At 36.7% G+C, this 15854-nt stretch overlaps 1 protein-coding gene and 1 long non-coding RNA gene across 2 annotated transcripts in view; one reads left to right on the plus strand and one right to left on the minus strand.

Moving 5' to 3' along the window:
* Positions 1-1954: 1954 nt before the first annotated feature.
* Positions 1955-4486, minus strand: LOC128645242 (uncharacterized). The gene is made up of 2 exons (XR_008400088.1): positions 4313-4486; positions 1955-2325 (listed from the first exon to the last, which is right to left on the minus strand). It is a non-coding gene; the product is annotated as an uncharacterized LOC128645242 (long non-coding RNA).
* Positions 4465-15854, plus strand: part of ERBB2 (erb-b2 receptor tyrosine kinase 2) — a 202807-nt gene continuing 191417 nt past the window's right edge. The window contains exon 1 of the mRNA XM_053698075.1: positions 4465-4792. Within this exon, the coding sequence (XP_053554050.1) occupies positions 4726-4792 (67 nt within the window). The 5' untranslated portion in view covers positions 4465-4725. The remainder of the gene's footprint in view (positions 4793-15854) is intronic.

Genomic DNA, 15854 nt, shown 5'->3' on the forward strand with positions numbered 1-15854 from the left:
TCACTGGTTTCCAAACCTGTATTCAGGCCTCCCCAGCAGTCTAGGTTTTCTGGATTACCTTGGATAAGAGCAGGTAAAATAACCATATTTACTAATCAGCTGATTATTTCACCTGTGCTTGAGGACCTTTTGCACTGTTGTCAGCTTTATCAGATTTAGGGCCAGATTAGAATTAGAGCATTAACCTCTTAAGGACATATGACGGAATTTTTCCGTCATAAAAAAATTGAGCAAACTGAAAGCTGTGTCCTTAAAGGGTTAACACTCCCACTCAAGCGCTAACTGCCCTAGAAGGAAACTTTTTGTACGCTTTGTGTTGCACTCGTATTACAAGCCGAAAATAAACTGTTTATGCTCACGCTCTAACCCAATGAGCGTAAAAAGATATGGGTGAACAAGTTTTGCATATGGGTGACATAGAGAATTGGTGTGCGTCATCAAAGCTAAATGATTTGGCAACTTTAGGGGAAGTGCTGTAAAATAGATTCCTAATTCATACACAACCTTTTTCCTTTTTATTCAAGAAGTGGGAGCCATAGAAAAAAAGTACTGTCAGACATTTGTTATGGCATTCAGGCGTTAGATGGGACTGTCCAGCATAGATTTATGAGGCACAAACCCAAAAGAAAATGAGAAAGTATTGTGCACTTACTGCGCTATTCACAATCAAGCGTGTTGTCATATACGCTTGAAATACGTGAACCTGCTATTCAAACTCATGCGGAAGTGAAACAATAACAGGCATATGCTGTTACACACGCCACTCTTTGTTGTATATTAATGCAGGAAACAATAGGCACATGCATTTTTCAAGCCTCCACCAGACATATTGCAAATGTATTGTGTGAGATTGTTATTAAACAAAAAAACAAGCATCTGGAATATTAGCTTCAAAACACTCCCATCTGGTGAGCACCCTTATAGGCAATGGGGCGAAAACAGCCAACTGTGGCACAAACAGAAAAAGCATCTCATTATTCATTATTTGTTTATCTGACAACAGCGATTACTAAAGCTTAAAGGGACATAATACATTTTCTTTGCATAAATGTTTTGTAGATGATCTATTTATAAAGCACATAAAGTTTTTTTTTTTTTTTTTTTAAATGTATAGTTTTGCTTATTTTTAAATAACATTGCTCTGATTTTCAGACTCCTACGCAAGCCCCAAAGTTTTATTTGAATACCGTCAGCTACCTTCTCCAGCTTGCTCCTGTTTGTGTAAAGGGTCTTTTCATATGCAAAAGGAGGGGGGAGTGTCTTATTTTCCACTTGCAGTGGGCTTTCCAGCCACCCTTTCAACAGAGTTAAACTTAGAACTTCTAAGTAAGTTTTTAAACAGTTTTATACTGGATTTTTATATCAGTATCTGTGCATCTTATTTTTTTATAGTAGTGTCTATTACATGCAGTTATATGAAAATGAGTGTATACTGTCCCTTTAAAAGGATATGAAACCCAACTCTCCAATGTAATTCTATTATTACATTTGCTTCATTTTCTTGGTATCCTTTGTTGAAGATGCAACAATGCACACTACTGGGAGCTAGCTGAGCACATCAGGTGAGCCAATCACAAGAGGCATATACTGTATGTGCAGCCACTAATCAGCACCTAGCTTCCAATAATGCATTGCTGTTCCTGAACCTACCTAGGTATACTTTTCAGTAAAGGATACCAAGAGAACAAAGCAAATTAAATAACAGAAGTAAATTGGAATGTTGTTTAAAATGACATGCTCTCTCTGATTAATTTTGTTTAGTGTGTATGATTCTCCCTGCACACTTGAATTGAAGGACTTGTATTAGTTTGCATTTATTTTTGAATATCCATGAACATATGCAGATGGATTGAGCGTATTGACACAAATTGTTGCAAAGTGTGTATCTTCTTTTTTTAATTTACCTGTATATCTTGTACCAAGCCTTGCAGGATACAAAATACAAGTTACTGGCTCTGCGAACTGTGCTAATTTATTGATGATAATGTAACTAGCAAGTGCCTTGTTTACACACAGCATGTTGTAGTAACCATTCTTCACTCAGCAGTGTTATAAATAGTAGCACCCTCCTTATCTGAGGACTTCTCAGACACTCAAAGCCTTCTCATAACATGCTCTGGTTCTGCCATATTTGACTTGTTCAGTTACTACCTATCCAGCTTTCTCTGTGAACACCTCTTTTTCAAGAAAGTGAAGAGGACATTGATAGAAGCTGTCATTTCTATTGGTGCTTCCTGTAACCTTGGTGTCAATATACAGAATTATTTGGGTATCCTCTGGGCCAGATATCAGATCGCTCCTGCATTACCCATTAAAGGAACATTCCTGTGTAAAAATAAAATGATTTATTTCATGACTATTTTATTTTTCAAGAAATTGACTTTTGGGTTATATTCTAGTACTTTAGGAAAGATTATTTTATTTCTACAAAAATTGCTGTCAAAGTCTATGGTAGTTGTTGTATGTAAATGTTTTGATAAAGATTTCTCAGGGATTACAATAAAACGTATTTATGGATAGTCCAAATCCCAGCTACATCACCATCTTTAAAAGCAGAGGATTTCTTTTAAAAATAAAATGCTATAGCAAAATAAATATGTTTTACACTCAAAAGTCTCTTTAAGAGTAAACAGATTCATTTTCTCACTGTTTATCTTTTGTTTTCATTTATTTTTCGTCATTTATTTCATTAATTTCAATATTTTAGTTTTTCAAGTCTTTTCTCCTTAAAGGGACAGCATACACTAATATTTCTTTCCTTTTATATGTTCCCATTTGTCCATTTTTTCCTACTGGAGTGTATTAAATTGTTTACAAATACCTCCTTCCCCTTTATTTTCTCATTTGAAATATCTGATTTTGTCTATTGTTTCCCCACCCATACTGAACATTTATGAACTTAAGTTCTGGTTACACAAAAACCTGTAAACAAGAAGGTTTAGATAAAATATTGCTCCAATTTGGTGTCTGTGACAGAGAGGTACTAAATGTTCATTTCCATTGCTGTCTTTGAGGGCCTGGTGTTCAAAACCTCGCCGGCATGGTGGAGAGAAATCACACAAAATCTTTGGGAATTTTTTTAGCTCTTGTATTGTAATGTATGAGTCTCTGTTTAAAATAAAGAACACTAGCGACATCAACATTTCTCAAAATAAAATTTGTGTTTCTATTTTTTTTTTAAGGGCCTCGCCATAACGACGAGGCTTCTTAGAATAGCTCGCCTGAGCAGCGAGGTTTTGAATACCAGGCCCTAAGTATTGGTCTTTGAGTAAACAGTAAAAAAGAAGACAGGGAGAACTTGTGTAAATTAACAGTAACATCTATTTCATATACAAAATTATACCTAAAGGTGCAATTTCCCACACATTTAAAAAACTCTGTAAATGGTATAACAAGTCATTGTAAACGAGAAAACAATTTTACTGTACACTGCCCCTTTAAAACTCATCTTTCTTCTTTGTTTAAAAAAACAAAACAATTCACCCCTTTCCCAATAAATCTTCCTGGACTTAAAAGGATAGAAAACTTCCTACAATAAAATGGGTTCTTTAAGTAGATTTTGAAAATTGTTAAAGGGACATTAAACCCAAAATGTTTCTTTCATAATTCATATAAAGAATACAATTTTAAACAACATTCCAATTTACTTCTATTATTTAATTTGCTTCATTCTTTAGATATTTGTTATTGAAGAAATTGCAATGCACATGGGTGAGCCAATCACACAAGGCATGGACATGCAGCCACCAATCACCATCTACTGAGCCTATTTAGATATGCTTTTCAACAGAGGATATCAAGAGAATGAAGCAAATTAGATAATAGAAGTAAATTGGAAAGTTATTTAAAATCGCATGCTCTTTCTAAATCATGAGAGAAAAGTGTGAGCTTCATGTCCTTTTAAATACTTAATTTAAGTTTGAACGGAAATGTTTTTTTTTAATGGTAAACTATTCTATAAGGATAATTCAAATTTATAGTAACTCCCTAATATTAGGGAATAAACATCATGTAGAAATAAAAAATGAAATAATAAAAAAAAGTTATTGAAGTTAGTTTGTGGATTACTAAGTGACACTTTTTTTTCCCTGTGGAGCTGAGAAATTAACAGGTAAGAGATATTTTGTTCTTATTGAACTTGATGAATTAGGAATTGGCGAATCTACTACTTACTAGTAGTACAGATTCACTAAGAATGGTGAAACACCCTGCAAATTATACATTTATCTAACTATAATGATATCATTACGAGCTAGGAGCGATGCAACTCATAAGGAAAAAAAAACTAACATTTTTAATAGGTTTGGCTCACCCGAATATGAATGAATCTGGACAGCAAAGAGAATCGCTCATGCGCAGATTTCATATTGCAATTTCCTATACAGCCGATTAAATATATACTATTCCTCCCTTACTATTGCAGGTTAGTTGGCAGGTTGCAGATATACGCCAGTAGCCGGCTAGCAGGAGCTGTGAGCACAGCTAAGTGAGTGCCACTCCTATGCAGGGCATGTGCTGGCCCCCGCCTCTCCCTCCCTCTGTCCCTCTCCCCTCCCTGCAGGAAGTGTTGTGCAGGAATGAAGCTGGGCAGCCTGCACTGGAGCTGAAAACTTTCTGGAAGGGGGAGAGAAAAGAAACAAATAAGAAAGTAGGGAGAGGACACAGAGCAAAAAAGACTGGCAAAGTGGAGGCTGGCAAGTATGGCAACCAGTGGGCACTGAAAGAATGGATCAGAAGCCATGGATCTGGGTCCTGTGTGCCCTGCTTCTGCAGGGGGGTCTCTGCACAGAAGGTAAGTGTGTGGGGTGTACGGGTCCCACAGTGACTTGCTGCTGTTAGTGGAGGACTGTGATTTGCAGACCCCAACGTTTTATTGCTGTCTGGGCGACGATTACGTTTTTACTGTATGACAGATGGAATTAAAGATAGCGATTACAACATAGTGTGTTGCTAACTTTGTGTCGTGGACCGATTGAACCTCTGTGTGAAGAGGAAGGTTGTGATTTGGGGTGATCAGGGAGTTGTAGTTAGCTATGTCAGGGGGTGGGGTCATTCTTGTCTGCTTTCTTGCAATTACTGTAGACTAACGTCCTCTGGTCCAGTGTTATCGGGTATATATGGGATATGCAAGGGCAAAGGTCTTACGTTTCTATATTAGGAGGAGGTGACAGGTAAAAAGTAAAAAAATGTGCATTATCAGAAGGTGAAATATTTGTGCTCTGCTGTCTCTATATTAGGAGGTAAGAAGATGTCTATGTCCCCACATCAGTGTATTAGTTGAAGGTGAGGGTTATATGTCCTGGTTTCTGTACATTAGAAGGAGGTGAGGGGCATGTGTTGTGGTGTCTATACAATAGGAAGTGAAAGGTACATGTCCTGAGCATCTGTATTAGGAGGAGGTGACAGTTAATAGTACTTGGGAGGTAAGTGTCCCTGTACAAGTAATAGGTATGTATGTATCTATGCATGTTGGTTTGAAGAGGAGTAGGTGAAAGGTACATGATGTATGTAGATTAGGTGAATGTGAGAGTAATATGTATTCATTAAGGAAGATAAGAAGTTTGCATCCAGATGTTTGCCTTGGAGATGACAGATGTGAGGTTTGCTGTTTATTAGGTGGAACTGTTACATACTTGACCTCATGTCTATATAATTAGAGGATGTAATGTTGAGAGGTATTCTGTATGTCCTGTTGTGTGTAGTTTATGGTCGATAATATTAAAATGACATGCTCTAATGAATTACAGTATGTCATTCATCTTCTATTATGGCCCTTTAAGCAGATATGAGGTACATGTACTATTTTGATTTGTATATACCCTGATTGTCTGTATATATGTAGAAGGTCCATCCCTTCATGTCTATATATTACATGTCAATTACATATTTGACAGCATATTAGGAGGAGATTTTTTCATTTTGGATTTTCATGAGAAGGTGGGTAGTATGTAAGAGATTTTATCTGTGTATCAGGTGACTTGCTTTTTCTGTCTTTTAGTTGAGGTAAGAATTATATAGCATAATGTGTTAGGAGGAGGTGAGAGGTATTCATTTCATTGTACAAGGTAACATCCTAAATTATGCTTTCCTTGAGAGATTTGCAGGTACCTATAGGGATATCTGTATATTAGGTATATGTAATAATTAAAGAAAAATTAAGTGCAATGGAATGGCCTGCAACTTAATGAGCAGCAGTAGTCACAAACTGTGAGGCATTTAGCGCACCTGCAATATCCAACATGCAGATGTTAGCGAGCCCTAGACCAGTCGTTACGATACGTACTAATAATAGGCCCTATTTTTATGATATCTAGAGCACAAGTAAAATAATCAGCCGATCAGTAACCATGGTTATTAACCTGCTCTCATCATTTGATTTATTTCAACTGTGCTTTAGTTAAGATATTACAATCTGGGCTATTAGGAGTATTTGAGGACTGGAGTTGAGAAACACTGTGCTAGACTGTTGCTTGAGTGCAAACAAAATGCCTTTGTTCTTATATATGAGCTAAAATGGAAGCAATATTCATGTTAATGCATAGTGGCACTAATATTTTTGCATCCCACTTGTAATCTAGCCCATAGAGCTACATGGTCACTAGTGATAACAATATACACACTCTAACAAATAAGAACATGTTGTATTTCCCCTAAAATGGCCCTTCAGAGTCATGAGCCTGGATTTCTCTTGTGCTATAACCGAGGAAGACATAGTTGATGATTGGTTGATACTTTGTATTCTCCTCTTAAAGGAACATTTGAGTCTCACTTTCACTGCATTCCAGTGCTGATGTGTTTGCACCTGTGCAGCAACTCTCCTTCAAATACCTGCAGTGAAACCTAGGTTTAAAAATTACAGAACCCATAATTAGATTGAGGTGCATACAATCTATTTAGGACCAGATTACAGCAATGTGACGACTTGTTAGTACAGCAACAAAGAAGAGTCCAGTGCACGTGAAGACAGGGACTCTGCCAGGCTCCCCCAATCACGATAATATATACAGACTTGTCCACAGCACTGTATTTCTTAAATTCCTTTATTCTCTGTTAAGTTACAGACATAAAATCGCGACGTTTCGAGTGTTGCCACTCTTACTCATGCTAGCATGAGTAAGAGTGGCAACACTCGAAACATCGCTATTTTATGTCTGTAACTTAACAGAGAATAAAGGAATTTAAGAAATACAGTGCTGTGGAAAAGTCTGTATATATTAGGACCAGATTACAAGTGGAGCTCTAATTTATTGCACGCCTGCAAACGGGCAAATTTGTGGGCGCGCAATAAATAACCAGCCATTACAAGTGGTTGGTCATTGCTACCGCGAGCTCACAGTAGCAATTAGCGCTTATAAAATTAACCAGAGATCAGATTTTTTATTAATTTTCTAAATGCTCATATATATTTACACATAAATATATATGTATATAGTCATATACATATATATTTACACTTTGCTGCCATTGCTGCGGGACTTACCCCGTTCGCTGTGCAAGGTTCTCATGCCGTATCTCACGGCATGAGAACAAGGCTCCCATAGGAACCTATGGATGCATGCTTTCGTGAGCTTGTGTTTGCATTGCTAACAACTTGTAATACCAGCCCACATTAGCGTGCACCGGTATTACTCAGTGGAGCGCTAATATTGCTTATATTAAGCACCCCACTTGTAATCTGGCACTTAGTGTCTCTTTAATTGACATAATGGTTGTATCCTCAAGAACAGTAATGCATTGCACCTAAGATAGCAACTTTACCTCTATGTTTTAACCCTTTTGCAAGGGTTAAATACTTAGTGACATTATTAGAGGATTTTATTTTTACACATAAATATTATTTAAATGTCTTCATAGAGTATACTGATCTCCTCGTTTCTGTTTATGAAATACAGAGGTTATGTATCTGTCCTGAATTCTGTGTATTAGGAGATGATGAGAGGTCCTGATGTAATCTTTTAGCACAAATAAGAAGCAGGTTATTGACTCTGTGTTTATGAGGAAGTGAGAGTTGAATGTATATACATTAACACTTGGTGAGAGGTATATGGCCTACTGTCTGTGTATTGGAGATTGGTCTGTGAATTAGAAGTAGTTGAGAGGTTTTGTTCTCATTTATATTCATTAGGGGTAATTAAATATATCTGCTCTACCCCCTCTATATTAGCAGAAGGTGATATATATCCATATATTAGGTTAGGATTAAGTTAGTGGGGCATATCATGATACCTGTGTATTAGGCTTAGAAGACAGCTGCTTCTGATAACCATTCAATAGGCCGTGGCAAGGGGCACACATCATGATTGCCTGTGTATTAGAAGCATGTGAGAGGTTCATTGGTTGTCCAGTAGGAGTTAATTGTAATGTAGGCAGCAAGACTTGTAGGAACCTGACAGAACTAATCTCTGAAGCAGGGGTAAGAACAGTACGATAATTGCAGAGTATGCAGTTGCATCTCTCTTCATAGTATGTTAATGTGCATCTATATTGTAACATTGAGAATAGACTCCATTTAGTGTGTTACATGATTTGATGTTATAGTGTATCTTTATATGATCTGCATGAATGGGGCAACCATATTAAATAATATTCTTAAAAATGCTTTAGTATAAATACTTTCACTTAAAGGGTCATGAAAGTCAAATTTAAACTTTCATAGTTAAAACATGCAGTTCTAAGAAACATTTTTTAATTTACTTTTGTTATCAAATGTACTTTGTTCTTTTGGTATCCTTTGCGGAAAAATATACCTGGCTAGGCTCAGGAGCAGAGTATACAAATACAGTTATGCAAATAGGAAACAAAATAACAAGAAAACCTCCCTTTTGGGCCGCTGCCAGCCCTGGTTTCTTCAATGACCACTTTCCGATCTATATCATACGGCAGTGCCAGCCTCAGCAGGTTGTTCTTTACACTCTTCGATGTTACTAAAAAAAGAAGACTCTTTACATATAAATCTTCAATGGCTTCAACCCCTTCACTACCGGGACTTTCGGAGAAAAACTTGCCCAAAATACCGGTGAATTTGTAGCATTTTTGCTATCACTTTAAACAGAAATAGAGCCTTATTTTTATTTACCTGTCAAAACTATATATATTTTTTTTTTATTTTTTTTTTTAAATAGACAACCCAAATTATTGATCTAGGCCCATTTTGCTATATTTCATGCCACCATTTTACCACCAAATGCGATCAAATAAAATAAACTTTAATTTTTTCACAAACTTTCGGTTTCTCACTTAATTTTTAACATACTGTTTATACAATCATGACACAAATGGCAGTAAAAGCTAATCTGGGATTCCTTTTGTTCAGAAATAGCAGACATATATAGCTTTGCCATTGCGTTTTGGTAATTAGAAGGCTGCTAATTGCAGCTATTTTCCACACATCTATTATTCCTGGCAGTGAAGGGCTTACTTAGGTAGCTTGTAAGGTTAATTTTAGTTTTAGTGTAGAGATTACCCTCCCACCTGACACTTCCCACCCCCTGATCCCTCTCAAACAGATCTTTTCCCTCCCTCACCCCCACTGGTCACCCACATTATTATTTTTTTCTGTAGTGTAGTGGTCCCACCACCTCCCCCTCCCACGATCGCCAGTTAGTGACCCCCCCACAGCCCCACCCCACATTTTTTCCATATGGTAATGCCCCTTCGCTCTCTCTCCCTTTTTTTATTTTCTGCAGTGTAGGGCCCTCTCCCTCCCCCTCTGCTGCTGGGCCGCCCACCCGCCTCCCGGATTTCCTCCCGCCAGTACTGCACAACATATATATATGTTGGTTTGGTTTATGGGGTTAATAAAACTTTAAAAACAACTTGTTTAAAAGCAACTCGTATCTCTATGCATTTCCGCAGATCAACCACCTTTCTCAAGAGCAAATAAATCACATTGAAAAGAGCTATATCACTTAGAAAACTTTACAATCTTTATATATTGTACAAGGTCCTCCTACCAAGCTCCTGTAGCACCTACAGGTGTATGGTTTACAAAAGAGCTTTTCCCGCTCATTGGTCAGTGGTGATTATAATTAAAGGGACACTAAACCTAATTTTTTTCTTTCGTGATTCAGATAGAGCATGCAATTTTAAGCAACTTTCTAATTTACGCCTATAATCAAATTTTCTTCATTCTCTTGCTATCTTTATTTAAAAAGCAGGAATGTGATGCATATGAGCCGGCCCATTTTTGGTTGAGAACCTGGTTTATGCTTGCTTATTGGTGGGTGAATGTAAGCCTCCAGTAAGCAAGCACTATCCATGGTGCTGAACCTAAAATGGGCTGGCTGCTAAGATTTACATTCCTGCTTTTAAAATTAAAATAGCAAGAGAACAAAGAAAAATCATGAAATATTTGGGTTTAGTGTCCCTTTAAGTTAATCTATAATCTTACAATATTTTCTTTAAAACTGTTATATATTTAATAACTAAAATATTAACTTAATCTTAAAAATGTAATTTAATAAACTTTAAATTTTTAAAAATCTCTTTAGTACAATCATAAAATAATACATTATATCTTTCAGGTACTTCGATCATTCTAAATAACACATGGTGTTGTACAGCCAATAATATTCTGCTTGTAGTTAAAATGTCCGTCTTATTTTTGAACTAATGAACAGTACTTCACAAAGATGAACTAATGCTGAAGTTCTCTTTCGAGCCGTCTGTGATTTCAGTTCTCAAACAAGTCAGTTGAGAAAAAGGTCCATATTGTCCTATAAGAAGCAAAATGTCCAAACCAATAAGAATACTTCACAAAGGTGGCTTAAAGGGACAGTCTAGGCCAAAATAAACTTTCATGATTCAGATAGAGCATGTAATTTTAAACAATTTTCCAATGTAGTTTTATCACCAATTTTGCTTTGTTCTCTTGGTATTCTTAGTTGAAAGCTTAACCTAGGAGGTTTATATGCTAATTTCTTAGACCTTGAAGCCCACCTCTTTCACATTGCATTTTAACAGTTTTTCACCACTAGAGGGTGTTAGTTGACATATTTCATATAGATAACACTGTGCTTGTGCACGTGAATTAATCTGGGAGCAGGCACTGATTGGCTAGACTGCAAGTCTGCCAAAAGAACTGAAAAAAGGGGCAGTTTGCAGAGGCTTAGATACAAGATAATCACAGAGGTTAAAATTATATTATTATAACTGTGTTGGTTATGCAAAACTGGGAAATGGGTAATAAAGGGATTATCTTTTAAAACAATAAAAATTCTGGTGTAGACTGTCCCTTTAATTAAAGAGTTCCATTTTGAGATGTCAGAGATTTCAGTCCCAAAACAGGTCCGTTGTTGGTGAGGGTCCTGATTAGCCAATGGAGAGCAAGAATAAAGTAATACCATTTATATGCCGTGATATGTCTTGATCTTATTTTGAAAGTTAAAACGCGGTTAATTAAAATTTAAACATAACACGTGAGACACAAAATTACATAACTTCAAACCAAAAAAATATAATTAAAGTGACAATACAAATATATATTAATATTATATGTCTAGACAAAAATACAAATTATATAATTACAGTGACTACTCCAATATATAATAATATTATACACCTAAACAAAAATACAAAAAATATTAATCACTTATATTGAATATTTCCTTTTATCGTGTCATATAATTATAACTAAATTCCTAATAATTAATCTGACCTAAGATTATAAAGTGCTGTATCTTAACTTTAAAGTGCTTTACTATTACTCTTATTTTTTTAAACACATGCTCCTATATTAGTGTCTTTATTCATTCCCCATAAGTTTTAAAGGGACATCATGATACCCAAATGTTGAAGCACTTGAAACTCATGCAGCATAGCTGTAAAAATCTGGCTAGAAAATTTCATCTGAACATCTCTATGTAAAAAAGGAAGATATTTTACTTCAAATTTCCTAAGTATTCACACCCCACTGTAAAGAAACTTTAAGCAGCCAGACAGGATGCTTGTCCCAGGACTTGCAAGGGAGTGTGTCATCTTCAGTTTAAGTAAGTTCTATGAAATATCATGAGATTTCATTGAAATCTCATGTGATCACAGCAATGGCAATGCATTACCTCAGCAATGCTGATGCTAAATGGTTATTGTTTTGTTTTGGGGGTTTTTCAACTTGCAGCTGGACAGCAGCTGAAGTATAACTGTTTACAGTTACACAACACTTAATCTGGTGAGCTGAAGAAATTTTGAGGTAAAATATCTTCCTTTTTTACATAGAGATATTAAGGGGATTCTTTATTGTCAGCTTTTTACAGTTATGCTGCATCACTTTCAAGTGATTTAGCATATGTGTATTGTGTCCCTTTAAGATGAGTATAGCTACCACAACTCCCTTTGAAGCAATATGGTTTCCATTAGTGTAAAACGTTTTGCACCATTGTTGGTGCTTTTTTCAAGAGAGTAAGCTCAGGAGCAGCAATGCAGTGGTGATTGGTGGATAGGAGCATCTGCCTCTTGTCATTGTCTCATTGGATGTGTTACGCTAGGTCCCAGTAGTGCATTTCTGCTCTAGAACTGACTTTATCTATATGTTTAAACCCTTTGAATCATTTAATTTATTTGCACTTTTATGTTTCTTTTAGAGTATATCCAACATACTTGTGTTTACACAGAAGTCAACAACAGTTTGTACCTGGATATAAAATGTATTCAGCAGGCATTATTGCTGTTCTACGTGTGGGCATAGCTGAGTTTTGCTCCCTGTTTTTAACAAAACAGAATTTTCTGTAAAGCAAGACACCGCTATACATTTGTGACCTAGCTTTCCTGTTGCTGTGGTAGGTGCAGTAATTTTTTGGAGTTACAAAAATGTCTAAATACTAAATAGAAAACGAAACAGGGAAATAAATGTGTTCTTATCTTCTACCAGTGTTTGTATCTTTGATAACATGACTACATTGGCATTTTGACACATGGAGCATGTTGAGGTCAGTGCCCTCCGCGGGAAGCTTTGGGCACTATGCCACGTTTGTAAGGATAGTATCTTGTGGGGGAGAATTTTGTATGGTGACACTGGAGGACGTGATAATGCAGAAGATGGGAGAAATAAATCCGGAGTAACGTGGGAGAGAACAGACATTGCTGTAGTGAAACATCTATGCAGGTGGTTCCACTTTTATGCAAGGTCAGGTTCCTGGAAACTACTGAAAAGCAAGACACTACTTTTCTAAATGTTTGACTGTTTCCCCACAGAAGACCCTATGGGGCCGATGTACTAATGTGCGGGCGGACATGATCCGCTGTAGCAGATCATGTGTGCTGCACATCGATAAATGGCGACAGCATACCCTGTCGGCATTTATCATTGCACAAGTATTTCTAGTATTTCGGCCGCTAGCTGGGGGTGTCAATCAACTTGATCGTATCCGATTGCTGCCTCAGAGGTGGCGGATGAGTTAACGAGCAGCAATCTTAAGAGCGCTGCTTCTTAACTCCTGTTTCCGGTGAGGCTGAAGTCTCGCGCAGAAACAGATGCATTGGTTAGTTGATAAATGAACCCCTATGTCTATTAAATGAAGCTACTTAACTGAGCAGTAATAGATACATATTAAAATATCAACGCTTTGTAGACGGAAGCCAACAGCATTGTCACCTGCTCCAAGAGATCTGGTCTGAGCTAAAACACAGCAAAAAATGTCACCAAAATAAAAACTACTGGCAGTTTTTTTTTTCTAGACCATTACTAGGTTTAACTCTAAAATGTGTGTGGATTAAGTGGTGCAAAAGATACAGTTTAGTTCTAGTCCTAAATCAGGTCAGATTCAAAATAAAGTGATGCAGTATTGATGTGACAATTTCTCTTTCTCTTATAAATAATATTATTTTTGTGATAGTGGGTAGATATAATATATATATTTATATATATGTTGCGGGTAAAGTCAGATATCCGGGTAATCCTATGATAACCTGAGTAAAACTGACATTACCCCAGCCGCTGTTGGTAAAGCCCCCCTTGAACCCCCCAGGTGGAGGCAAAAAAAATTGTGAAGATGGGGGAATTAAAGTGCAAGCATTGGCTTTATCCAGAAGCATTGCCAAAAATATTTTCCCATGTTTTTATTTAAAAAACTTTAAAAGATCATAAGAAGTGTATAAGCCTTTTTCAAGACAGAAAAAAATACACCAACTGTGTATTTGTGTTTTCTTGAAAAAGGTTTATATATTAACGTGGACATTTCTTATGATGTATTAAAGTTTTCCAAATAAAAAATGGGAAACTATTTTTCTAAACTAGGACTTGTGAGTGCCTATGGAAGGTAATAGTAGATTACATTTGTCTTCACTCAAATATTAACCTGTCTGGCTGGTTATGTTATGCAGCTTTGCAATCCACTCCCTATGTACTTGCTGCAAGCTTGGCAATCAGAGCCTGTATTTAGGGATCTATAGGCACTTTTTAAACAGAGATTTGTTCTTTTGGCAGGTAATAGACAGGCACGTGCTAGTGATGACATCACTCAACTCAAGTGAAATGGCAGAGGGGCTCTCTAGACGTTTTTGCCATGATAAGAGCTCTAATTCTGCTCTAAAATCCCAACAAAAGGCTTATTGGTGAAAGGGATCAAACATATGCGAGTAAACGTTAAAGGGACAGTAAAGTTAAACTTAAATAGACTGGATAGAGCATGGAATTGAAACAACTTTCTAAGTGACGTGAATCAATTTTACTTAGTTCCCTTGGTATCTTTGTAAAGAGTAATCCTAAGTGACCTCAGGAGCCTACAAGTGTCTTTAGCCACCTGATAGCAGTGTTTGCAACAATGTTTATAGCAATGTTATACATTGTTGAAAACACTGCTGCCCTAGGGCTAGATTACGAGTGGAGTGCTGTTTATTGCTTCCACTCGAATAAGTTTTTTGCACGCGTAAGACAGGGCGTGTATTACAAGTTGAAAGTAACAAAGTTTTTGCTCGCTTGCTAACCCGATGCGCACAAAAAGCCAAAGTTAGAATATCGCAACCACGTTAACTTATTCCCAAATAGACTTCAATGGAGTGTGCTAACACATTCACATTTTCTCAAGTGCGCTAACCCAACATGAAAATATGTATATTTCTTATTCCAATGTTCTTCACATAGTTAAATATGTTCTATTTATTCAGAAATACATATTTCCACGTATATCTGATGGTATTTGTGTACTATATATATCTATACCTAAATAAATACACATAAATACATATGTACATATATATATATATTTAGACGTGTATGTATGTATCTCAACGTTAAAGCCCTTTGCAGCCCTGAGACCTCATATCTTTGAGCCTTTATAACTTTTAAATGCAAATTTTTAAAAAATAATTGTCAGCTTGATTACGAGATTTGAGCGATATAGGGAAATTAATGAGCGCCACAAAAGCGGCTTCAATTCACCTCCCTAAAGCGCTGCTATTACAGGTTTTAACAGGTTTTAAAAAAGCAGGCTTGTGCGGGCGATATGGTGGCGTTGAGCTCCATACCGCACCGAAATACAAGCGCTGCTTTGGGGAGAGCCAGTCTAACACCTGCGATCGCAGAATGAAAAGCTCCGTAACGCAGCCCCATTGATGTCTAAGGGGAAAGAAAAAGTTATGTTTAAACCATGTCTAAACACTCCTAATCTGCCACCCCGACATCGCCACCACCTACATAATGTTATTAACCCCTAATCTGCCGCCCCTAACATCGCTGCCACCTACATTACAGTTATGAACCCCTAATCTTCCGCCCCCAATGTCGCTGCCACTATACTAAAGTTATTAACCCCTAAACCTCTGGCCTCCTACATCACTAACACTAAATAAATATATTAACCCCTAAACTTAACTCTAACGTAACTCTAACCCTAAGCATAACCCTAAACCCCCCTAATTTA

This window comes from Bombina bombina, chromosome 1 (assembly GCF_027579735.1).
Source record: "Bombina bombina isolate aBomBom1 chromosome 1, aBomBom1.pri, whole genome shotgun sequence".
NCBI lineage: Eukaryota > Metazoa > Chordata > Amphibia > Anura > Bombinatoridae > Bombina > Bombina bombina.